The sequence below is a fragment of the Durio zibethinus genome, chromosome 6 (genome assembly GCF_047325235.1).
Source record: "Durio zibethinus cultivar Kanyao isolate XHJ-2024 chromosome 6, ASM4732523v1, whole genome shotgun sequence".
Taxonomy (NCBI): domain Eukaryota; kingdom Viridiplantae; phylum Streptophyta; class Magnoliopsida; order Malvales; family Malvaceae; genus Durio; species Durio zibethinus.
The window spans coordinates 34,840,860-34,865,093 of NC_143167.1; the positions used below are offsets into that span (position 1 = coordinate 34,840,860).

The 24,234-nt window shown below is 35.3% G+C and overlaps 5 protein-coding genes across 12 annotated transcripts; 3 read left to right on the plus strand and 2 right to left on the minus strand.

The window, feature by feature from the left end:
- The first annotated feature begins 833 nt into the window (after positions 1–833).
- LOC111285598 (putative protein ABIL5) lies at positions 834–3,365 on the plus strand. The gene is made up of 8 exons (XM_022875120.2): positions 834–1,081; positions 1,175–1,257; positions 2,092–2,239; positions 2,326–2,425; positions 2,546–2,585; positions 2,681–2,841; positions 2,960–3,021; positions 3,111–3,365. The coding sequence occupies exons 1-8, from the start codon at positions 1,001–1,003 to the stop codon at positions 3,210–3,212; spliced, it is 777 nt and encodes a 258-aa protein (XP_022730855.2). The 5' UTR covers positions 834–1,000; the 3' UTR covers positions 3,213–3,365.
- A 926-nt stretch (positions 3,366–4,291) lies between these two features.
- Positions 4,292–8,853, plus strand: LOC111284590 (aspartate aminotransferase, cytoplasmic-like). Of its 2 annotated transcripts, XM_022873328.2 has the most exons (12): positions 4,292–4,400; positions 4,764–4,835; positions 4,932–4,993; positions 5,085–5,168; positions 5,328–5,427; positions 5,528–5,648; positions 5,911–6,074; positions 6,224–6,361; positions 7,069–7,190; positions 7,526–7,620; positions 7,899–8,019; positions 8,648–8,853. In XM_022873328.2, the coding sequence occupies exons 1-12, from the start codon at positions 4,347–4,349 to the stop codon at positions 8,742–8,744; spliced, it is 1,230 nt and encodes a 409-aa protein (XP_022729063.2). In that variant the 5' UTR covers positions 4,292–4,346; the 3' UTR covers positions 8,745–8,853. The 2 variants fall into 2 exon arrangements, with proteins under 2 accessions (XP_022729063.2, XP_022729065.2); XM_022873330.2 differs by lacking the exon at positions 8,648–8,853 and having other exon boundaries at positions 7,526–7,641; positions 7,899–8,021.
- A 602-nt stretch (positions 8,854–9,455) lies between these two features.
- Positions 9,456–12,912, minus strand: LOC111284512 (rho guanine nucleotide exchange factor 8-like). Its single transcript, XM_089763250.1, has 7 exons — positions 11,828–12,912; positions 11,289–11,405; positions 10,883–11,037; positions 10,683–10,757; positions 10,329–10,595; positions 9,924–10,244; positions 9,456–9,836 (listed from the first exon to the last, which is right to left on the minus strand). The coding sequence occupies exons 1-7, from the start codon at positions 12,057–12,059 to the stop codon at positions 9,456–9,458; spliced, it is 1,548 nt and encodes a 515-aa protein (XP_089619376.1). The 5' UTR covers positions 12,060–12,912.
- A 2,970-nt stretch (positions 12,913–15,882) lies between these two features.
- On the plus strand, positions 15,883–20,779 carry LOC149518617 (uncharacterized). Of its 5 annotated transcripts, none has more exons than XM_089763245.1 (5): positions 15,883–15,983; positions 16,804–16,903; positions 16,997–18,763; positions 18,899–19,148; positions 19,803–20,779. In XM_089763245.1, exons 3-5 carry the CDS (start codon positions 17,000–17,002, stop codon positions 20,441–20,443), a joined length of 2,655 nt encoding a protein of 884 aa, XP_089619371.1. In that variant the 5' UTR covers positions 15,883–15,983; positions 16,804–16,903; positions 16,997–16,999; the 3' UTR covers positions 20,444–20,779. The 5 variants fall into 5 exon arrangements, with proteins under 5 accessions (XP_089619371.1, XP_089619374.1, XP_089619370.1 ...); XM_089763244.1 differs by having other exon boundaries at positions 15,960–16,256; XM_089763248.1 differs by lacking the exon at positions 16,804–16,903 and having other exon boundaries at positions 15,958–16,256.
- Positions 20,780–20,875: 96 nt separating this feature from the next.
- LOC111284591 (dynein light chain 1, cytoplasmic-like) lies at positions 20,876–22,221 on the minus strand. 3 transcript variants are annotated; one of them, XM_089763249.1, is made up of 3 exons: positions 22,090–22,221; positions 21,715–21,965; positions 20,876–21,534 (listed from the first exon to the last, which is right to left on the minus strand). In XM_089763249.1, the coding sequence occupies exons 2-3, from the start codon at positions 21,850–21,852 to the stop codon at positions 21,391–21,393; spliced, it is 282 nt and encodes a 93-aa protein (XP_089619375.1). In that variant the 5' UTR covers positions 21,853–21,965; positions 22,090–22,221; the 3' UTR covers positions 20,876–21,390. The 3 variants fall into 3 exon arrangements, with proteins under 3 accessions (XP_089619375.1, XP_022729067.2, XP_022729066.2); XM_022873332.2 differs by lacking the exon at positions 22,090–22,221 and having other exon boundaries at positions 20,876–21,347; positions 21,456–21,534; positions 21,715–22,044; XM_022873331.2 differs by lacking the exon at positions 22,090–22,221 and having other exon boundaries at positions 21,715–22,035.
- Positions 22,222–24,234: the final 2,013 nt, after the last annotated feature.

Consider the following 24,234-nt stretch of genomic DNA (forward strand, 5'->3'; position numbering starts at 1 on the left):
GCTACTCAATTTAATTAATCACCAGCATAATCACTCGGATATATGCTGGCAGGCAGACCATACATTCTGTTGCTGCATTATAATAACAGGTTACATTTTGTTATTGCTGGGAATAGTTGCATATTATACCAATTGATCTTGTCTTCTTTCTACAAAGTTAGAGAAGGTTGGTAAAGAGTCTAAAGACTAATGTGACTCGATTTGGTCGCCTTTTTTTTTTAACTTGGATTTACTCTTTCTTTCACAACAAACAAAAAAAACAATGATCAAAGAATTTCTTGAAAAGTTTCCCCTGATTAGCATAAAGAAAAAAAAAAAAAAAACTTTCGAGGGTTCACAAACAGGTGAATTCCAGCAAGCTATGGTCCTACGGTTTGCTGTTTCAAAGAGAGAGACTATGGCTGAAGAAATGTCGGTGATAAAGGAAAACATGCTAGAAAAATGCTATTTTTAATAATGTAACCAAACAAAAGTGTAAACAGTACCACTTTATCTAACATTATTCAAAAGCTCATGAACATAAGCTTCTGGAGTTGAGTAGTTTTGATTTGATATGATATCAGACTCGCAAGTTTGTCTTACAGCTCCTTATATGTTTTATTCGTGATACTACTACATGTAAAATGAGCGGTATATCTACATTTATTATATATGCCATGACAAATGAAGTGTGTGGCAATATCACCAGTTGATTTTTTCAGAAAGGGACTGCTCTTTTGCCAGAGAAAGAGTTTAAAAAAAAAAAAAAGCTAAGAAACACAAGATCACGGGACTGAAATGCTTTATTGTCGTCTTTCTCTATTATTCCCATTCGTGCCAAGGAGATAGGCTTTAATGACTTCCTAAGTTTCTTTTGGGGTTGTTTCACTGCTCCATGATGAAGACAGCTCATGCCTTTATCTTCTCCATTCCGCCTTATTTTCACTTAACCTAGCTACTCTAGCAACTTACCAGTTACCATCATCAGTTAGCTCTGATTTTGAAAGACAAGAAATTAAGAATGCATATTACAGAAATATTTTCTCCTTCGAATAAAGAAGATAATTCGGACGAGGGCTTTCGTTTTGACAAGTCTCTCCAGGTTTACTCCATCTTTTCTATTTGGGGGGGAGGGGTTAGTTTTCATTGAACAAAACTTCCATGTTAATGCTTGTTTTATTTTTTATGGTTGTAGGAACTCAGAGATTTGCGGTCTCAGCTTCATTACGCAGCAGATTACTATGAAACAACATTCTTAAACTCTGAAGGGGAGAAAGCGTGAGTTTTCTTGATCTCTAAGCAGTCAAACTACTGTGACAACTGAAAAAAAAAAACTCGTTTTGCATCCTAAACCTGATGAAGCTTTGTTTCTCTTCCTATTCTTCCGTTGATGGTGGGGTTTTTCTTGTAACTGTCTATAATTTGGAAGTTGGTGTTTACTCCGAACTCGCAACCAGAAGTCTCGACGGGCCATGTCAAAGCTCCAATGTTCCAAGCTCTTTCATGGTTGAGTGAGTCTAACATGAGCTTGAGTCGTGAGTTAACTTATGACTGACTGGCTCAGCTTCTCTCTAGTTTTTCTTCAGGGGCTTGAGAAGCCATGTAGGATCATGACGCTACCTGCTTCTCTGCACCTGATAATGGGGTCCCAATCGTCATTCAGGACTCATTTACAGCCCATTACTCTTCAGAACCCAAGACCTCTTTCTTTCTCTTATTTTGTGCCTGAACCTCTTTCTCTCTCTTGGTCTTGACTTATATAAAGTCCATTACTTCAGTCTTTGGACCCAGTCACTGCGAACCCATCGTTAGGATGTTTATGGCCATTTGAGCAGGTCTTGGGCCTTATCCGTGCTAGCCCATTTGTCTCCTCATCCTGTGGTCATTGGGTCAGTGACCTCATGACCAAGTGATGCCATGATGTAGGCTTGGGCTCACCCTCTCCCAGCCCATTTCATACAGTTCCTACCCTCGACCTGTCGGCCACTCGCCTCTGCTCTGAGGAACTGACGTTTGGACCAATAGAGATAAACACTTTCCGATGTGAGCGTGTGAAACATGGAAAGTCACTTACCATATTAAATTACGATTGGTATGTTTGGTAATTTGCAGTGTGGTGGAAAACACAAAAGAGTATATATGCAAGGCAGTTGTTACTTTTGTTGATCATCTGGGAAACGTCTCTGCTAATCTAAATCACTCCATTTCCCAGACTAATGCATTTTCTGAGGCTGAGCTCCGCATCAATTGCCTAAAACAAGTCAGTGTATATGGTCATCTTGATGATACACGCAACTCAAATTTAGGAATTGGCATTTACATATGACTTGTTTGATGTTCTACCAGAGACTTCTCTCATGCGAACAATTTGCTCACAAGCTTGCTCTAACCAGAGTCAAGTGGAACCCAAATTTGCCAAGACATCACAGGCGCTACTTATCTGCACGTAATTATTCCAAATCACCTCTCTTGATTATGTTTATAATTAGCTACTTTCCTCTATGCATTACTATTTTAATTCTTTCTGTTAATCATTTGTTGTTTCTCTTTTTCTAAACACTGACAGCAACATTAGCAACAGTAGAGAAGTGGAATGAAGACTCAAGGTGCCATCAACTCTATTCAATCTTCATATTATCACAATGATAAACATAGGTATAGATATTCGTTCTACGGCTTCCAACCATTTTCTCTAATGCAGGGTTTCCATTGCTCCAAATCCTGCAAAAGTCATGGACAAGCATGAACTTGACACTGAAGGAGTGCCACTTTTCTTCTTCACTTGTACAAACAAGCCTTCATTATCTAACTGTCCATCACTCAGATCAAATTTGGACGAAAGTGACTCTGATTCAGCATTTGGTAAAATATATTTTATCAATCGAAAGTACTTGAGCTAGTAGTATTTCCTTTAATTTCCTTCAAGTCTGCGATAGTTTGATTGTTTTCATTTTTCCCAACGGGGGTCTTAATTTCCCAGGGCCTGTTCGCGATGGCCTCTTGACGCTATCAAAGGGTTCAAATCCTACTTTTCATTTCCAGGTGATTTTAGCTTTGGTATGGTATCTTAAATTAATAATTCCCATTTGCATCAAATTGAACTTTGGTCTGGTGGTATATATGTTTTGCAGCAAGGAAACAAAAAACTTGGAAGGAAAAGCTTGTACAGAAAACCATTGCAGAGTGTTGATATCTTATCTTTCTTTCGACGGGCAAGAAGATCAGCAGCTTGAGAAATTTTCTTTTGCTACTCTTTTTATGTTGAGCTAATCGTTACATAACTCATGTCTGGTTTTAGGACCTCAGAGAGATGCCTGAATATTCCTCAATGCAAATGGCTATTATTGAAGATTTCTTGTAATATAATATTAATGGGTTTTGCTAAAGTTATTATTGTTAAATAATATTTTCTTTCGTTTCATTGAAAAACGGCATATTAACTATTAACCATTACATTTATCAAAAGCAATCAATTATTAAAATCAGCGAGACTACCTTAAATGTAATTTATAAATCAACTTTCTAACAGATCAAGTTAAAAAAAAAAAAAAAACTTATTTAATTATTTATATCTAATTACACAGCTACTGTAATTTATGAGTATTCATTTACAAGAGCTTCTAAAGTTTCATAGCTCGATAATTAGGTGATAACTGCATTGTTAATAGAATCAATATACTATTATCAGGGCATGAAATGTCAAAAAGCAATTAAAGAAAATAAATCATGATAACGTTAACCATTATAAAGAGAACAACAAAATGTCAAATTTTATTTGAAGTTGACCAATGACAATTAAAGATACCAAAAAAAGATTTTATTAAACCGACTTTACTAGCCAATAATTTATGGCTTTTCATTTGTAGGGTTGAAAACTATTTTCTTTTAATATTTGCATTTAAAATTGTTGATATATTGTCAATGAGATCTTGAATTTTGATTCAATTATAATTTATTAATTAATTATTTAATGTAATTTTTAAAAATCCATGTATGCTTTAAGTACCGCTTCTTTATTTTAGTATTATTATATCTAAAAAATATTTTCAGCTATTTTATTTCTATTTATTGGGGGTGGGACCCATGAATCCACGTAAGACCTCACGCCCGACGCCGCATCAGCATTTCTCTACCTAAACATTTCATAAAAAAAAGGTCATCGAAGAAAGTTAATAAAAACGATCTGAAAAAGTGCAGCGTTGAGAAATGCACAAACGCCCACAGTTTAAGGTCTTTTAAGCGCCCACTGCTTAAAAGAAACCAACCTAAGAATCTCATCTTATAAGAAACAGAGACCTCCTCTGATTCTAATAATTCTCAACCTTCCACTAAGCCCACATAAGGTCGTCCATTCTTTTCCAAAGGCAATGGATTCAGTGTTTGCCGCCATTGCTCAAGCTCCTGAAGATCCCATTCTTGGGGTAACTCATCATCATCATCTTCTCTCTCTCTCTCTCTCTCTCTCTCTCACTCACTCTCTGGTTTATACATTTCTTTCGTGAATTATGAAGTAATACCTTATTGTAAGTTTGAACCGATCCTCTTCGTTGATCGGATCATTACGAGTTCGATCGTAGGCAATCATGAACCGTATGATCAAACATAACCGAAGATTTGTTTTTGCTTATTTGCATGTTGCTGTAATAGTAAAATTTAATTTTTTTTGACAGTTTCCTTTTTCTAAAAAAGGATAAATAGACGAACCTTCGTTTTATTGATTAATGTTTTTATGTAATGATTTGATTGTTTTTCTATTATTCTGGATATTTTATTTGAAAAAATAGGTGACTGTTGCTTATAACAAGGATCCAAGCCCGATCAAGTTGAATTTAGGCGTTGGGGCTTACAGAACTGAGGTCTTTTAAATCTCCGTTTTTTTCCCCTTTAAAAATAATCTTGATTAATTTTTTCTCATGGTGTTGATTCAGTTGATCTGTTTATGCCAATAACAGGAAGGAAAACCTTTAGTTCTCAATGTAGTTCGAAAAGCGGAACAATTTCTTGTTAATGACCAGTAAGCGACTCAAACCCATTTTGTTTTTCATGCCTCGGTAACGTTTTTCAACTGTCCTGTAAATTTGTTAATCATTTTTTGTGTATTTCAGGTCAAGAGTCAAGGAATATCTTCCTATTCTTGGTCTAGCAGAGTTCAATAAATTGAGTGCTAAACTCATTCTTGGTGATGGCTGGTAAAGAAAGAAAGAAATAAAGAAATAATTAAAGAAAAAAAGCGCCTTTTGATTCATTTGAAACCATTTATAATATTTTTGTCTAGTTCTTTTGCAATTTTTGTTGTAATACGTTGATAGCTTATTGGATTTTTCTTTTGTTTGTTGCTTTTGGGGTAGTGCTGCTATTGAAGAGAACAGAGTGGCTACTGCTCAGTGCTTGTCCGGTACCGGTTCCTTGAGGGTTGGAGCTGAGTTTTTAGCAAAGCATTACCACCAAGTAAAATGCACAATCTTTTACCGTTTTTAGTTTGTGTATGAGGAAGTTGTTATTATTTTAAGATTAAGTAATGCTTATTTACCTATCTTCTGTTTGCCAGCATACTATATACATTCCACTGCCATCATGGGGAAACCATTTGAAAGTTTTCACGATGGCAGGGTTGTCTGTGAAGACTTATCGCTACTATGATCCAACAACTCGTGGGCTTAATTTCCAAGGTCTGTGTTAATGATTCTATCGATAGGCTGTACTGTGAATGAGTTGCTGCTGTTAATAATTTGATTAGATTAACAAGTTCTTCGAGAAACAATTGAAGTCTTCATTTATTACAGCTTGCCATAAGTCATTACCTTTTTATTGCCTGTTTTTGGTTACAAATTTCTTCACACAAGTTCTCTATAGTTTATGGAACCAATGATCTTGGTTCTTAATTGCCCTGGTATACTAATAAAAAAGAATGGTAAAACTTTTGGGAAGCAGGCTTGCTAGAAGATCTTGGTGCAGCACCAGCAGGAGCTATGGTGCTTCTTCATGCGTGTGCTCATAACCCAACTGGTGTTGACCCAACTCTTGAGCAATGGGAACAGATCCGGCAGCTGATAAGATCTAAAGGGTTATTGCCTTTCTTTGACAGTGCTTACCAGGTAACTGTCCAATATCGAATAAACTAATTTTTAAAGCTATATGTGATATTGTTAGAATGCTGCATAATGGACTCCATAAACGTTAATCTTAGAGTTTTAATAGGTTATGCAATAGTTGATTTACAAACACTTGAATTTTGACATTCCAGGGATTCGCAAGCGGTATTTTAGATGCTGATGCACAGCCTGTTCGCATGTTTGTTGCAGATGGTGGTGAATGCCTTGTAGCTCAGAGTTATGCAAAAAACATGGGACTTTATGGGGAACGCGTTGGTGCTCTCAGCATTGTAAGATGGTGTACTTATAAATCTTGAGCTAATCTCTTTCATTAGGAGTAGGTAAATGCTGGAGGCCCATATCTTATAGGTGAAAACTGTAACTCTGACAATTAAGCAGAATCATCCCTGATGTTCATTAAGACATTTAACCTTGTAGGTAAAAATAATTTTACCCTCTCTTGTTGATTTGTCTGTCAACACTGTCTGAAAGTTAAAACTTTACCACATTCATTGGTTCAAAATAGAAATGATATTTTGGAGGCAGGCCTTCTTTTGTTTTATAATAAGCATGGCAGTCAGGGAAAATTGAGTGCTCTGCTTCCATTTACTCCTAGCTACATTAGCATAGGAATAATAATCGGTCTTTTGTGCCTGACACTCGGAGTTGTATTCTGCAATCAGATTGAATTGGCTTTAAACCATATAAGTCCACATTTATAGAAAGAACTCACAACATGATGTCTTTTACTGTGTGTAAATTGCCAAGTGTTTTCATTCCTTCTTCTTTTTTAATTTTTCGAATATATTGCTGTGTGCAATTTTTACAATATTTTGGAATTCATTGAAGACGATTGGTTTGCTAGATAGCCATTTAAGCGAATTCAGAGGGAGAAATTATGTTTTGCATTTTAATCACTGGCATTGCTCCACCTGTTTTAGTTTTTTATGTGAAGTATGGCTTCTTGCATGGAATATAGTAATAATTTTATTTACAGGTCTGTAAGGCGGCTGATGTTGCAAGCAGGGTTGAGAGCCAGTTGAAGCTTGTGATTAGGCCTATGTATTCTAATCCACCTATTCATGGTGCATCAATTGCAGCCACCATTCTTAAGAATAGGTAAGGCCTTTTTATAGTGTAACCAAAGAACCTGTATTTAGAACTTGTTAGATGACAGAGAAACTAGTAGCATTCTAGAAATTTTCAGAAAATATAATGATTGGAACAGTTTGTCTTGATGTTAGAGATTGATTAAAAGTGAATGTTAAGAGTCTTGAGACATTCTGATTACTGGTGACCACTGCCCAAATCGTCTAATAATAATTAGAGAAAAAGAAGATGTGTTTACTTTTTTGGGGATAATTTTTCATCTATTATTTTCTTGTTGGACATTGGACATTGAGTGAGGTAATTACTCAAATCAACTTTAAATTTATTTATATTTATCGTTGCAGTGATATGTATGATGAGTGGAAGATTGAACTGAAAGCTATGGCAGACCGAATTATTAGCATGCGCAAACAACTATTTGATGCTTTAAGCGCTAGAGGTTTTACTTAATCATTTCCTCCTATGTTATATATATACTTGTGCCTTTTTTTTTTTTTTTAGTTTTCCTGTTGGCATGAAATGTAAGTTTGATAGATATTAGTCAATCAACATTTGTTGTTCATATCAACTTAAAAAAATTCTGCTGACCTCCTTTACATATAATTGACAAAAATTTTGCTTGTATTCTTTTCTGGTATTTTCTTCACTGTTGAGTGAAATCTTTGGCGTATTCATCTAACTCAGAAACTAAACATGTTTCTATCTCCTTCGAGGCAGGCACTCCTGGTGACTGGAGTCACATTATCAAGCAGATTGGAATGTTTACTTTCACAGGATTGAACAGTGATCAAGTTGCGTTCATGACCAAAGAGTACCACATTTACATGACATCTGATGGGTAAAAAAATCTATTTCTTTTTTCTTTTCACCTTTTTTATTGATTTTTCTTTTAAAACATCCTTTGAGGGTGAGAGGAAGTTTGGGGGTTTGGTGGTGTTTGGGTAACAAGGATTTAGTTCCCTGTTTCCAAAATTCTGCTTTTTTGCAGGGAAAATCATTTCTAGGCTAGAAAATTACGCCTTTGGATTTCTCCTCCCAGTATTCTTGCATGAGTAGAATAAGATCATTTGACATCGATGCGATAACTGTTGTGCTGTGATTATACATTTTCATTCAACACGTAGAGAGCTTCTTTACTGCTATGATAAAGTCGTTTTCTGTTTTGAATTTATATGGTTTTGTATTGCTAAGAAATGGATCTACTTCCTAAATGGAATAAGTAGATATTCTAGTTATAGTTAAAAGGAATAAGTAGATATTCAAGTTATAGTTTGGTATTCTCTTCTTCCTCTAATGCTAGTGGCTCACCACCTCCCCTGCTCCCTCACCGACCATGTCAAGGGCTTTCTATGAACCAACCACAAGGCAAATACTGTCTCACCAACTAATATGGATATGTTAGGGCCTGAAACTTTGCTTAATATAGCATAGGCTTTAATGTCATTTTTCTTACTTCTTCTTTGCAGGAGGATTAGCATGGCAGGTCTTAGTTCCAAGACTGTCCCCCATCTTGCTGATGCTATACATGCTGCAGTCACCCGTGGCTGTTACAAACAGATTTGAAATTTATGTTGCAAGTACTTTTGGTTTTTAGTCAATCTGTGTGATGACTTTTCAACAACCTTTTCAATCAAATATGATTTTCCATAATAAACACTTTGGATTTAAACCAGATGTTGATATTCCGTGTTATATCATCTATGTTAACTTTTTGCCAAAGGTACCGTAAATGCAATCGTAAATCGTGTTCAATCAGCCAGGAGAAAATCACTTACCCCTTCTGACCCAACTTTAAATGACGTGATTGAAAATTTTTGAAAAAGAAATTTCAGCTTCATTTATTAGGCTTGCGATTGTGAATCTCTCTTTGCTGTTTGTGGAAATGATAACAATCTGAAAAGAGGAGAAATTTACAAATAAAGCACAATTGCAGAGCAAACCAAAAAGTTCTGCACATTGAAGGCAAAAAGCTGCATAACCCCAGACCAGATAGCTGACAGTAACTAGAGATCAAGACAGCCAGAAGCAATTCCTATTAAGATTTACATAATCACACTTAATTTCTTGTTGCCCAAGTTCTGAAGGAAGAACACTGTTAAGTTCTAGAAAGCTACTGTCCCAACGGAATCCTACACGGAACTGAATGTACACATAATTAAGGTAAGCTTTGTAAGTAGCTGTTTTCCTCTATATAGTCTACCCCCTTGTTCCTCGTCTTTCCCTCTTTCTTCTACTTCCTCGTCTCCTCTTCTAAGTAAAGTTACCGGTTATCAATCAATCGCGATCATTCGGACTTCTTAGGCCACTTAAGTTTTCAAGCTTCTCTAGATCGGAAGCTTTCTTGGGGGTGGGATTAAGTGGAGGCTTGGACGGTTTTCTGTCATTATCACCCTTAAAGCAGATTTCTAACTCACTTGAACTACTCCTCGAGGAAGCAATATCCCAACCCATGAAATCTGAGAGTGTTGGTATCTCTGAAGCACTCAGCCTCGCTGCTTCTTCGTCGGAGGTGGAGGACATGTCAGATCTTGCTGGTGATGACGATGTTTGAGTAAGGGAGTCGGCGTAAAGGACATCCTCAATTCTTGAGATGACTGTGAAAGCCAAGCTCTCTAGAATCCTAGAATAGCTCTCCAGAATAGCGTGTCCTACATCCTGTGAAGTTCAAAAGCAAATCAGCTTTTATCAAACTTGAATACGTTGAAGGAAAAAGATTAAAGGCGGCTACAATGGTTTCGGTACCCTATTATCTTGGATCTTAGATATATCAAGTGAAGATTGTGGAAGTCCTGGAAAGTGCTGCTTGAGTAGGAGTAAGACAGTCTCTGCCCTCTCTTCAAAGAGTTCCCTCTTCTCCAAGCTGACGCCTGAACCCCAAGAAGACCTTCCGTCTTTCTGGTGCATCTTCCTCTTCCAAATAACAATTGAGGCCTCAATCCTGTTCTTAAGGTCAAGAACTTTGTGTTCTGTTGACAAGTCCATGGTTGTCAGGAATTGCGCGGGATCAAAGTACTCCACCGTGATGCTTCTATAGATTGAATCTCCAAGACTTGCTCTTCCATTCTACATAGACACGACGGAGGAGATCAGTCAAAGTTATAAAAATTCTTTATGGTTTTAGTAGATGGGGGAGTTGCATTTCTTTACCTTGGGGAGGGAATCGATGTAGCTTTCAGGGATCTCTATTTCTGATAGGACTCCAGCATTGATGGCCATAGCTGCTTTCAGTACCTGGTTCACAGACTCCTTTTGAGACTGCAGCCATCTTCGCGATGTTTCTGATAGCCCATTTGCAGGAACCTTAACAGTTGGATGCCACCATTTGTCACCCCCTTGTCTCTTTTCGTTCTCTTGATCATCATTTTTGGACACATACCAAAATTCTTTTTCTTGTCCAAAGTTGTCAAGAGTCTCCTGTTCATTATAATTTGATCAGCAACCATTTGCTATATTATTAAGTGATTTTATCAGGTTAGAAAATAGAAGGATAAAGATACTCACAATAAGCAATGTGTCGAGTTTGCGCAGGCCAGGTATATTCACAAGCAGATCGCTCCTTTGTCTTGTGACCATAATCTATCAAGTTGAAAAAAATTGTTGGCAGATAATATGGTGAAATTGTAATCAAGTTCTGGAACTGATGAAGGAAAGATTTTCCAACAAATTCAACAATATAGCTTGAAAAAAAATCTGTGGTGTACCTCCATGTTTGTTCCATCCTTGGACTTCTGTTGTGAAGGAACAAATTCAACAATGTGATCAGTTACAGATAAAAGCCAATCCATTTCTTTTCTCCACCTTGCTTTCCTTTCAGGAGCCATAGGTTCTAATTTCCCTTTTTCTCCAAATACGGATGCTGCATTTATAATTAGCCATAGGGAGAGGTGAATGAGAACGACCATGAGTTAGGTGCATTTTTGTACTACAATAAAGTGGTAAAGTGTAGACTAAAATTCGTCCAATAGGCTCAAAATTATTAACATTTTGCATCATGAGATGAAAAGGAAAAGCCAGAAGATTGCAACATGGGCAACCCTGAAACCTGGCCGCTTGCAAGTATATTTCTACATGAAAACATATGCATTTGGTAATTGGATTTTATTATACCGGCTAGGTTTGTCACTGCATTTGACAAAGCCAAAGCTGAAGAAACACCTTTTCCTCCTCCTGACATGTCTTCACCCAAAAGCAACTTGGCAAACCTTTCCTTCATCAGTTCCATATCTATATCAACGAGAAAACAATTTATTAGAAGACAATCATTAGCATAATCTTCATTCTTGTGATGAGGAGAAAAAGACAGACAGAGATTCCCCTTTCTACCATATATTTAGGTTTGGCATTGCAATTTACATATGCAAATTAGCTTTCTTGTTCGTAAATGGTAAAGCAGAATATATAAACAAGATTAACTCGTGACAAAAATCTCACTCACTTGACAACAACGTGAGGAGAACTTTAATATTTATATAGCCGCAGCACAAAGATTAAGATAAACCAGCTTACAATTTAAACAAAAGATACTAGTTTTGAATTCAAATTTCAATTGTTGTAATTCCTATCAAATTAGCAATGAAAAAGATAGACTTTCTATGGAACAAGAATTCCAGATATGGTAATCAACATAGAAAGGTGCTTAAGTGCACCTGATTGTGGCCTCTCCTGTGGAGTTCCTGTCCCAGACTCTCCTACATTTTGGTGTTCCATTGATTGGTCTTCTGCATTTCCTGTGTCAATACTCCTTAATTGCAGGTTATCATCAACATCTTCCACATCATTACCGTCTGGGATCGGCTGCCTTCCTGGATTGTCAGGCATTCTCCTAATGAAAGACGTCGAGTTCTGAATGCTGTACCGACGTGTCAGTGTTCGAACCATTCTCAGTGCAAGCTTCTTCTCTTTGTGTTTCTTCTTTGTTTAAACAACAAAAATAAAGAAGAAACAAAGGTGAAAATGATTATAAAAAAAAAAAAAAGAAGAAAAGTCTCCTTCAGTTTTTAGTTATAACAATACCTTATCAGATAAAAAAGGGAAAACTAACCCTTTGAAATGAAAGGCTAGCGATTAAAAATGAAAGGGTCTATCTAATTCTGCAAGGGATGAAGAGATAGAGCTCCGAGTGTTTAATCTCGTTTTCTTTTTTTGCAACAAAAGAATGTGGGGTGCATGTTTTCAGAAACATAAATTTGAGGGTCAGTTGTAACAAATAAACAACAAAGATAGTAATTTTGAAGGGATTTTGTCTAAAAGAAGTCAATTGTTAAGAGAGGAGAATGCTGGCAAAATGCCTGGGAAAACATACAAACCTTAACTGCTTTAATTAACTTCTCTCTTTTCTCTCTTACTGCAACCCATTTTAGTAAAATTTTGTTCAGTTACCTATGACAGTGTTTTAGTTGGAGAATGTTATGGTTCCCAAATCTTTACGTTTCACAAAATTTTGTCTCTCTCTATCTTAAGCAGAGGCATAACCTTGTGACATTAGGACAAATGCAGGGGCCAAAAGGTCAAATAGCAGGATATTTTCAACAAGTGGCACGAGAAGAGGTTCAATGAGGTATGAAGTATCTCAGATTAATTTAAGTCGACCAACATAAATATCTTGAATGGAACATACTAGGAATATCATTGGATGATTCAGTCAAAATAACTAGAAAGCTTGAGGGAGGTTGTGTATAATGTGAAGTAAAGGGATCTGAACTATTATCTGTAAATTCTTAATCATGAATTTCAAGCTCATCTATCACTTTATCTAAGAAAAACTACCTCAGCGGCTAGCAAGTGATTGTTCAAGCAAATATGTGTGTAGACAAAGGCTTAAAGTGCTAGCTCATACCCTGCCCTAATATAGAAAATATATATAACGCTGATGAAAAATGGAAGAAAATACTTTCCTTATACTTAAATTTACATTAATAAACTATGAATGGAGCTAAAGTTTACTCGAAAGTGAAGGCAATTAAAAGACTAGAAACTCAATGGTAGTGTTTTATATGCTTATAGCTTCCAAGGATACTTGAACTCCCTGGATCGATTCTCCTTACCTCAAATCCTTTGATTGACAAAAACTTCTTCATTTTCTCTGAAATCTGAAATGAAAGAAAAATGTACCAACGTTTTGTTTTCTGAAACATGTTTGGCGAAGGGGGAAACCGACTTTTTCAACGTTCCTTCAATATCAATGGAGGGCAATGTTCCCATGGTTACAGCTGATAAAAATATTGAGTTTACGTTAATAGTTATTACTCCTATATACAAAGATTGAAGTTTAACCATTAAAAAAAGAAAAAGACTGAAGTTTAAGATTTGAATTTTTGCTCTTTGTTATATCTGTAAGTATCATATACTGTATCATTACAGCTCCGGAAGTTAGACAAAAGCATTAGGAGGGCCACAGTAACTTTGTCTTCACATTTCACATGCCCAGACAACAAATTTTGTATTTACAATAAGGAAAAAAAATAGGGAATATTTTGATTGTGAGGCATTCCCTTGTGTGCTCTTTTTCTGAAGGTTTTTCACCCTATTATGGAATATAATGTCGGGAAGTTCATTGTTGATTTTTCATCCAGAAGTTTTTTTTTTTTTTTTTTTTAATTTGATTGCAATATAGCTTGACTTTTAGTTTATGATGAACAGTCGGAAACTTTTGTCTAATTATTAATGGCCCTTGTTTGTACCAATCTGATTAAGCACTTTTGGCACAATAATTAGAAGCCTTACTAGCTAAAATACCGTGTTTTAGTTGCATTAATAAAGATTACAGATACATCAAAACATAGAGCATGTGCTGACTGTCCTCCTTGAAGGGGAAAGTGTGATGTGATTGGGAAGACCATTTTGATCCTTAATTAAAGGATATACTGTTGTATTTTATGATTTGGATTATTGGCAATATGGAATATATAGCCGCATTGACAAATTCTTGGTCAGAGATTTAAGACTTTACGCAGAGACAGGAAACAAAACTAAAACTGCCAACCATAACAAGAATTGTAGGCTCTTCTTAATCTTAAACAGTGAAGATCAACACTTGATGAATCATATAATCACCACTTTCTGAAAAACATGCCATATATTATATATAGCTAAGAATGACATGGCTTGTGCAGTTGTTTTTAAATATTTGATGCATTTTTTTTGTAGTTCAAATGGGAGCTAAGAAGCTGAATCAGATAATGGACTCATCAAGGTAGAAAAAAGATATATCTATATCATTGATAACCTGAAAAAGAAAAAGAAAAAGAAAAAAAAGAAAAGAAAGAAAATTATATCAGGATTGAATTAGAGAGAGGTTTATGATGGTCCCAAATGTCTTTTGGCTCAGCATGAGTGCAGGGACAAAAGGGTTCTGTCAATTTCATTTCAAGTTGCTGATAGCTTTCTGGGCTGAGCAGTCCATGTTGGTAAAAAAAGTAGTGAAATTCAAAGCATGGCTAAGCCAATAACCTTACATGTACGTTAACACCAGCCAAAAGAATGGGATCAAAAAAAAAAAAAAAGAGGTTAGGATTCGATTACATTTATGATAGACACCAAAAGTAGTAGTAACACCATACAAGAGTCCCGTGACAGCATTAAACTGTTCAATATTTTCAGCTCTGATAAGTTTTACCTGCTCACTGCAAAACATAGATAGGAAAGGTAAATCTTGAATCTATTAAAAGTTCATTTAATTAATAATGTGATGGTGAGAGGTGATTTAGACATGGATGCAAGTGGCTTTTCCCTTACCTGCCTTTCCCTTTTTTTTTTTTTTTCCTGATATTTTTTTGGGTTCTTTCCCTTACCTCCAAGGCATTGTGAGCCCATGATTTCCACTAAGTGGTAGAAATTTAATGTAGTAGGCATACTATGGTCAAGACTGAACAGTTTTGGTAAGTAATGAGTAAATGAAAAGAAAAAATGGAGCCTGTTTCTGAAAGAACTCCCAACATTCAAAGGCTTGATACTTTCATTTGGTATCTGTTTTAATTAAAATTTGAAGCTTTCATTGTTCAAATTTTCCACTTGCACTCGTGTTAGGTGTTCTAAACCTGTTGAATTTGTTTCTGGTTAGTCGAAAAGAGTTAGGTGTTCTGAACCATGTACGCACCCAAAATGTGGCTCATTAATGCACGATTTCTGTCTTTAAAACCTTCGATTTAAAGTAAAGTAGTGAAAGATTTTTTAGGTTTGTGTGAGTAAATTACAGCTTCTCTCCTAGAAAGTGAAATCTCAAAAATTCATTGAGGATAATACTATAGGCTTATAGAACTAGTCATTAGATGGTTGGTTAGGCATCTTTCTTTTTCCCAAATAAAAAAAAAATATAGTAATTTGGTTTCAAGATTAGCAACAAGTAAACCAAAATTTTGGTCACTCAAGTCAGCTAATTGGAGGTAAAAATTTTTGGACAAAGATTTGAAGTTCTGAGCTTTAATACTTTATCACTTTTTCTTTCTTTAATTTCAAACATGAGGTTCATTTTTAATTTCTTTTCGAATATTATAATCAGCTGGTTGATTCTTCTTTTGTCTCTCTTTTTTTTCTAATACTAGTGGTAATATTTTTTAGTTTTTTCCTCCACAAGCATCACACCTTGTACATATTAAATAAAAATGAAAAAAAAAAACCATAAAAATATACAATTTATCGGTTAAATATGAAAATCCCAGCATTGTCCATGCATTTTCTAAAAGATACTCGTAATAGGTGAAAGTGTGAAACCACCATAACTGATGTTGGTTTCTGAAGGAGTTAAAGTGGAGAGAGTTGCCTTCCGTTCCCTCGTCCTGCATTTGAACAGATTCCTTTGTTTTGGTTAGTCTTCTCTGTCTCTCTCTGCAACACGCGTACGAAAAATATAACTAAAAGTCCTACCGTCGTGAAATCACGCCGCTTACTAATCTCATCATCCCCATTAAACTAAACGAATAAACTGTATTTTCAACTCTCTTTTTCTTTGCTTTGGAAGAAAAACGAAAGCCCCCCCCCCCTGTACACACTCCTTCTTCATTGCTTCACAAAGCCAATGCACCTTACTACTTTCTCTTTCTCTTTGGATCTGAGTCTCTGCTAGCTCACTTGCAGCAGGTCAGCTTTCCCTGCTTAAATTCTTGGGTTGGGTCTTGATTTTGTTTCTTTTTTACTTGCATTTTCTCATCTTTTTTAGTTCTTGGTTCTGAGTGTTGGGTTAAAGAAGAGAGAATTGGGTTCATTGACCGGTGTTCAGGTTCTTCTGCACTAAGTATTGAGAAAAAATGATTCCTTTGCCTGTTCATAAATAGATAACCTTTTGCTTTTAGTCTGGTAGTCTTGTATCCTTTTTCAATCATGTAATGGAATTATATAAGTTAATCTTTCATGCTTATGTATGGTCAAACTATGAATATACTTTCTTGCTCAAATCTAGTGCCTCCATTTTTCAACACATCTCTGTCTCTCTCCTGGATTTATGATCAACATTAGTTTTAAGGATCTCTTTGGATAAGAATCTCCGGGAGATGATTCAATGGCTAAAGTTTGAAACATTACAAAGGGAAATGGAATTTTTTCCCCATTTCTTTAATGACATTGATTTTGTTTATTAGGACGGCACCAACTGATTATGGTTTTGCTTATGTTGTTTTCACTGAAGCAGAACCGAACAAGTGTTCCTTTTATTGGCCAAAAAAAAACAAGTGTTCCTTTTGTCTGTTTCAGATAATCATTGCAAAGAACGATTAGAATATCAAGAGCATGTAAGCATCATCTCATGAGAAATATATATTATTGGTGGATTTGGTCTTTCAACATTTGTAAGCATCTGACTTTATTAATACTTTTGGTAACAGAATATGCCTCAAGGCAGTCTGATATCAGTTGTGTACAGGTCATTTGTTACATGTGATGATCCAAAGGGAGTCGTCGAATGCGGAACAATTAGAAGGTCCAAAAGTGCTTCTGAGAAGATGGAGCATAAGAATGAAGGCCGGAAAACACAGAACAGATCGAACGTATATGTGTCGCATAAGGAAGAAAGAGAAGAGGTGGTGTCTAAAGGGGCCATAGAAGAAATACATAGCTCATCTTCCTGTCAGCTCTTAGAGGTTTCAAGAGGAGCTCACAAGCTGAATCAGGTAATTGACTCATGGTCCAAAGGGCTTTGGTATGATGGCCATTCGAAAGATATAGCAAAAGATTTGTTGAAAGGAGCACTTGATTTGCAAGACTCTCTAAACATGCTAGGGAAATTGCATGAAGCATCTCATTATATGGCTAGGTTGAAGAAGAAAGAAAACGAAAAATGCGATAATGTGAGAAATGATCAAGCGATTCAGAGAACGAATTCTAGTCCAGTTGCAGAGCGAAATTACCAAACGGGAAGCCAAAATCCACGTCTTTCTGCTGATGGTTCTTCAAGAGATTGCATTGAGGAGCTTAGGAAAGTAATTAGAGACAGCCTAGCTCGGCAAAATCTGTTGCCAAACATAAATGCTGAAGAAAAGAGATGCTTCAATAGAAGATTTCTGGACTCAGCTTCAGAAATCCCGTCCACAAGCTCGAGCCAATCTTCAACTGTCCAAGCTGACAACTTTACCTCCATAGTTTCATCTATCTCTTCAGCAGCTCTGGAGAAGAAGGCAAAGGGCCCAAGTTTGATTGCAAAGCTTATGGGCCTAGAAGAAATGCCTTCAAAATCATTACAGACAAGTTCCCAGAAAGATTTGGAGAATAAGAAGATTTTCAGTCAACAGAGGCCTATATTTGAAATTGATACGCCAAAAGTAAGGAAGTCTTGGTTTGTTTTTCAGAAGGAAGATCCAGAGAGCAGGACGCTGAAGGACATCCTTGAGACCATGCATTTTAAAGGACTTCTGAAAAGCAACTCCATCAACGAGATTAAGCCTGATTCCCATCAACAAAGTGACTTCTTTTCTGAACAGAAGTTGATTAATAATAGCCCTCCTATTGTGCTCATTAAACCTCGACGTGATCCAAACCTGCGACCACAAACAAAGTTTGCACCAGTTTTTCAGGATGGAAGCTCAAACACAGAAACTATGCTCAAAAAACTGAAAGTAAAAGAGGATTCTCCTTCCAAAATAACCCACTCCAATAATAGAGGTTTGGACTTCAACAAAATGAGCAGAAGATTGGAAGCAAAAGAAACTCCAGTGAAGAGACTTAGCCAGCAGGAAGGTGCCAAAGACAGCCAAGAGAAAGAGACCAGACCAGTAAAAAAGGAAGTAAAGATTAAACAGAGGCTTTCTACTAAGATGAAAAGTTCTGGGCCTATAACTCATCTATCCCTGAAGAAAGAGGAAACTGACAAGATACCAAAACCTGTGATAAGCGGCAGGAAAACAGTCGAGAAGGAGGTTGCAAAAGCAAAGAATTTATTGAGGGCTAATAAAGATCAAGCCAAGGTTACCCCTCCAAAGCCCAATAAGCCCGAAAATGGATCAAATGTTACAAAAAATAAAATTTCCAGTCAAATAAGTGCTACTGCAAACTCCAATTCTGATTGCACACCACAAACTATGGTTGATGGTCCCAGTGATCTGGAAAAGAGTCCAACAAAAAAGGCTGTGCGCAAGGGTACAGCAGTTAAAATAACTGTGAGTCCTTTTAAGTTTACATTCTGCTTTTATAATTCTAAATTTCATTAAACAGCATGTTGACATATGAGATTTGAAATTCCTCTGCTACATGTATCAAGCAATAACATTAAATGCAGTTTATCTTCTGTGCAGAGTAAGAAATTAGAATGCAAAGGAGATCATATTGTTTTGGAAGGAAAGAGTTTTGATCTTACATCTGAAAATGATACTGTTTTGGAAGGAAAGAGGATTGATCTTGCATCAGAAAATGACACTGTTTTGGAAGGAAAGAGGATTGATCCTGCATCAGAAAATGATACTGTTTTGGAAGGATATAGCACTGAAACTGCAGATCAACTTGCTATAGAGGAGGGAACAGAAGCCACTGATATTCAGATTGGAGGTAACACCCTTTTTAACCGAAAATTTATTAAATCACAGTGTTGTAGGTGACATAAATCAGCTGCCATTTGCTCACTTTAGAGAAGTAAATACATATAGACATGCATTTCTGATGTAATTGCATGTAGAATGCATGTCATACTCAAATAATTACATGTTGAAATTTGCTGATTTTCTCCTCTAATGCTGATACCTCTCCTGTCCAACAAGAACTTTTCGGGAAAAAATTCAAAGCAGTCAGCAACATAATATTTGAAAGCTATCAACATGTTGAGAAACATGACTATTAACTCAGATTATCTAACCTTAAAAAGAAAAGCATATAGCTTTTGAATAAACTTAATTGGATACAGCGCAATATGCTTTCTCATTTTGTTATTTTAAGAAAAACTTACGGGATGAATGATGAGAAAACATTCTAGGACCTCCAAGTCATAGGTGGAGTGTTTATCATCATAAATATTCTTTTTTCCCCATTTTGATGATATATATTTGGAGTGAACTATTAACTGCCTTTAATTAACCATCTAATGGAACTGGAAAAATACATTCTAATATGTCAGTTCAGAAAAATGTACTCTTGTACTTTTTGTGCAAAATGTAGATGCTTAACAAGTTCTTTTATTTTCTTTTTCCCCTTTTTTCTTTTTTATAGAACACTACGATAATAGTGAGAGTTCTGTTTGTGATGTTACCCTGGTGATTACTGATGATCATAACAACAGAAAATCTATTGGAGAAGTTGATGATAACTCCATAATTCCCACTGGAACCAACAGTGAACACTTCATGACAGGGACCAGTCTTAAGGCTTTGCTATTGAGCAGTCCAGCTTTTCTCAATCACGCAGAGGAGCTTTTTGATTTCAACGTGCATGGTCCTACAACTTCACAAAATTTTGGCATCGGTGACTTCACCAATTCCAATACACGGCTCTCCTTGGATTGTGCAAATGAAATTGTTCGACGAAGAAGCTTTCCTGATTCTCAAATGATCCACCCTCCGTTATTAACCCTGGTTGGAAATGCCAGAAGCCATATCTCTTTAGATCGTTTGTTAAAGGAAACTTGTGATGGTATTGAGGCTCTGAGAAGCTATAGTGAACTTGCTGGTGAAAACTGTCCTACTGATAGTCTTTACGCAATGCTGGAAAGAGATATAAAGCGCAGTGAAGTTTTAAGTGGAATATGGGACTTGGGTTGGAGGAAATGCTTTTCTGTGGATGACACAATGCAAGTAGTGGATGATATAGAGAAGCAATTATTGAGCGGGTTAATTGAGGAGATTTGTGCCTAAAGTCTGCTTTACGTACCATCTTCTTAAATGGTTCAACAGATGTTCTGCTTCAAGAGGTCAGTGTTGCAGCATTGTAAATAAGCTTACTTTGGTTGAATAAAGGTGGCAAGAGTTGGAAGTGTCAGCCATATCTCGGATTCAAAATTATATTTCAACTGAAATTTTAGTTGCTATTTGTGCAAATGTAAATTTAGATTTCAGGCACTGAAAAAGAGTTAAAGCCTGGCACTTAGGTGTATTGATATCTTGATCAATTGAAATATGTATAGAACCCTTGTCTTTTTTTTTTTATATAATATGAATTAGTTATATCATATCTTTTCATGATTATTAAAAGACACATGACCTAATGTAAGTGTCTTTGGATGCAAATATTCTCTTCAAATTTCGTAAGTCGAGCTCAACTAAGGAACTCAATTTTGGCCCAAAACAAAACAAAAACAAAGAAAACTTGCCCATTTTTACTCAGTCAACCATTACACCTCCGTCTGTCAAGCTTAAATTTCAAAAGGGCAGGGCAGCAAACCTGCAACCATTGAAAAGGAATGGCGTTTGCCAACTGCCAAGTCTATGAGAAGTAGCTTGCCCGTTGAAAAGGACAACCACCATATTAAAAAAATACAACAGATTTCGTAGTAGCAATAATTACATTATTCCAAGTCCATAGTATTTCTTTTTTATCAAATGCAGCTGAAGTCAAGAATCCCTTATCCTACTTCCTTGCAAACAGGCAAATTTGGAGTACCGTGCGTCTCTACAGATTCAGAATAAAAAGGACATTTTAACTACTAGTCTGCCATTTGAACAGAACTCTTGGCACCAGCATCTTACACCCTAATTTCTGCTCGTACCCTGGATCAGTCACTGCTAACAAATAAAGCTGTTTTTGGTATGGCTGGCCTGGCTGCGTTTTGTTCTTCTGTCAGTCTCTTCTCATCTTCATAATATTAAGAAGATGCTCCCTTGAAGATAAGGAAATTGAGGGTCCCCAGAGCAAAATAAACGAAAGTACCTTTTGTATGAGTGAAGAAGCACCCAAAGTTTGAACCCACCACACATTGCCATACGCCCCCATATCTCTTGTCAAATTCCTGCCAGAAATTCCAAACATATGAACATACCACTAAAGATGCCCCAAACCCAAAGCCAAGTTTATACCTTGTAATAAATACAACTTCATTCAAACGAAAACAGTAACCGATAAATAAAACAGAAAAAAAAAGGGTTTAGTGAAAATGAAAAAGAAAAACTAGCTAGAAGCAAATAAAGACCTTCTTGATGTAGGCAGCAATTGAGATGCAGTCAGAAACATCATAGAGATCTAGTGCATGCGAAGCAGAAGCCATGGCTTGCCTTTGCATCTTCTCTGGCATGTCTGTTTCTTTTATCATAGCTTTGCCTTCCAACATCTCTTTTTTAATCCTTTCTGCCTTGCCCTCTCTCACAGCCTATAAAAGATTCTTCTGTCTCTCAAGTTTTGTTCATGCATGTATCATTTGGCGGTCTTCAGCTATAAATATATCTATATATAAGCAAAAAAGTGAAAAAAAAAAAACCTTAAAACCAGAAGTTTCTATGTTCCACAATGATATAGAACAGAAGAGAGAGTAAAAGAGATCATTATTATTGCGTATAAATCGGAGAACCTTTTTGAGACGGCGGCACGTTGTCCAACCTTTTTTTCTACATTTGTTTTGTCAGCTTCTTCACCTCTTTGCTGAGTCTTACTTTTCAATCCCTTGTGGCTCCCGTCTCATCATCTCTACTTGTAATAATCCTTGGATAATTGTTAACCAAAGTTAACTTTTCCTTTTTCATTTTTATAATAGTAATAACAATATTATTATTTTTGAACAATTTATCCAATAAAGTTAGTATTGCTTGTAAATAAGACGGGTAATATTATGAATATTTTTATCGTAATTTAGATTAATTAAAGAAGAAATTTAATTAACGTTGAAAAATAATATACGAGAAACATGGCTTAAATTATCCAATTTGCTAATCAGCCACTAGTAGTACGGGTTAGGGTCGTTTTTTTTTTTTTAAAATCGGATATCGGTTTGGATTGTGGTCGGATAAAGTAAAAAATTTTCGAGTTCGAGTCGGAGTCGGGTTTTAGTCAAATCCGACCCGATATATATAAAAAAATTATTTTTTTAATTATTTTTTTAATTTTATATTTAATTATATATATTTATATATATATATATATATTTAATTTTATATTTATATTTAAAATAATATTTTATTAATTTCGAGTCGAATCGGATCGGATTAATTTTATACAATGTCGGATCGAATATTAAAAATAAAAAATTATCAGATCGGATACGAGTTCGAGTATTATATATTTAAAATCGGATCGAATTCGAGACGAGCAAAAACCTACCCCGACCCGACCCGTTGCCATCACTAGCTGCAAGAAACTGCAACGTGTTTTCGTCCTGCGGGCCTGCATAGTCCACATAGCTGTATGGGCCAAAGGTTGGAAAGGGTTTAGTTCTTAAACACTGTAGCCCCATCTCCAACAAGGAAAATTTTTTATAGGTGTTTTTTTACCACTGTTGTCAAATTTTTTTTTTTAATTTTTTAAGTTAGTTTCTATTAGCCATAATTCAAAACATGTTTGGTTATTGTTGCAAAGTTTTAACAATAAAAAAGGAAAAATGTCACTCTTTAAAAATATGTTTGTAACAGTGTATATGAATAAAATTTTTAATAAATTATTTGTGAATATAATTTGTTTGTATTTATTTAGTAAGTTTATTAAATTATTTAAAATAATCTTTTAATATTTATTTAATAAAAAAATTGAATACAAATAAAATTATTTTGAAACTTTGGACATCAAATTAACAATATACAACTTAAAGTTAAAAGGAACACAAATGTAATTTACATGTTAAATTATTACAAATGAACAAGTAGAAATATATGGACTATGAATGGATTGATAATGTGTATTTTATATTAAGACAAGTATTAAAATTGAAGCATTTTGTTCTTTTTCTTCTTTTTATTTTAGAAAAGGAATAAGTGAGGGAGGGTTTCAAACTTAATGATTCTTAACTTTTCTAAAGGTATGACTATTGACCAACATTTTTGTGTCAAGCTTGTCTTGGTCTTCCACTTGAATTGTACGCCATTGACCATTGGTAAGTCTCAATATCATGTGTGTTGAACCTAAATGGTTTTGGAATTGTGAATATTCAATTAGTAGTTTTTGCATGCACGTTTCAACTTCACATTAACCTTTTATAAGAGCTTTTTCTTGATAATTTTTCTCAACAATAATTGAACTCATAATTTAATCAAAGATCATGCTATTGAAACATTAAAAAAAAAAAAAAAAAAACTCATTAAACAAATAAAGAAAAAAGCTTTTTTTTTTTTCATTTTTGTTAAGTAAATAATAAAATTTATCTTATTCACCATTAATAGAGTTTTTAAAAAGGAGTGACACATTTCTTTTAAAATAGATTAAAAATAAAAAAATAACAATTCTTAATCTGTAAAATTAAAAAAAAATCTCACCATATAAAAACAAAATCTTAAATTAATTAATTAAATATGACAAAAAAACTAATTAATAAAGTTTTATGGATTTGGATTACATACGTGGCTTTGAGGCATAATGCCAGCCGTCGACAGCTCATCCACAAGACAGCAAAAATACGGTTAAAAAATTTAACCCCACGAAACCCGAAAAAAAAAAAACAGCTTATCAGATAATTTTTATTAAGCTTTGATTAATCCGCCCTTAAACCCATAACTATTATAGCGCTAAA

Bases quoted from the DNA above. Each gene is read 5' to 3' on its own strand.
- LOC111284512 (XM_089763250.1), bottom strand. From the start codon at position 12,059: ATGGTTCGAACACTGACACGTCGGTACAGCATTCAGAACTCGACGTCT. The intron at 10,758-10,882 runs GTACACCACAGA...TCAACTTGATAG, and splicing joins AGGATGGAACAAACATGGAG to ATTATGGTCACAAGACAAAG. The intron at 10,245-10,328 runs GTAAAGAAATGC...GTGTCTATGTAG, and splicing joins ACATCGATTCCCTCCCCAAG to AATGGAAGAGCAAGTCTTGG.
- LOC111285598 (XM_022875120.2), top strand. From the start codon at position 1,001: ATGCATATTACAGAAATATTTTCTCCTTCGAATAAAGAAGATAATTCG. The intron at 1,258-2,091 runs GTGAGTTTTCTT...GGTAATTTGCAG, and splicing joins AACTCTGAAGGGGAGAAAGC to TGTGGTGGAAAACACAAAAG. The intron at 2,426-2,545 runs GTAATTATTCCA...AAACACTGACAG, and splicing joins CAGGCGCTACTTATCTGCAC to CAACATTAGCAACAGTAGAG.
- LOC111284590 (XM_022873328.2), top strand. From the start codon at position 4,347: ATGGATTCAGTGTTTGCCGCCATTGCTCAAGCTCCTGAAGATCCCATT. The intron at 4,836-4,931 runs GTCTTTTAAATC...TGCCAATAACAG, and splicing joins TTGGGGCTTACAGAACTGAG to GAAGGAAAACCTTTAGTTCT. The intron at 7,621-7,898 runs GTTTTACTTAAT...CCTTCGAGGCAG, and splicing joins TGATGCTTTAAGCGCTAGAG to GCACTCCTGGTGACTGGAGT.
- LOC149518617 (XM_089763245.1), top strand. From the start codon at position 17,000: ATGCCTCAAGGCAGTCTGATATCAGTTGTGTACAGGTCATTTGTTACA. The intron at 18,764-18,898 runs GTGAGTCCTTTT...TCTTCTGTGCAG, and splicing joins GTACAGCAGTTAAAATAACT to AGTAAGAAATTAGAATGCAA. The intron at 19,149-19,802 runs GTAACACCCTTT...TCTTTTTTATAG, and splicing joins CACTGATATTCAGATTGGAG to AACACTACGATAATAGTGAG.
- LOC111284591 (XM_089763249.1), bottom strand. From the start codon at position 21,852: ATGTTGGAAGGCAAAGCTATGATAAAAGAAACAGACATGCCAGAGAAG. The intron at 21,535-21,714 runs GTCTTTATTTGC...AATTTCTGGCAG, and splicing joins TTGCTGCCTACATCAAGAAG to GAATTTGACAAGAGATATGG.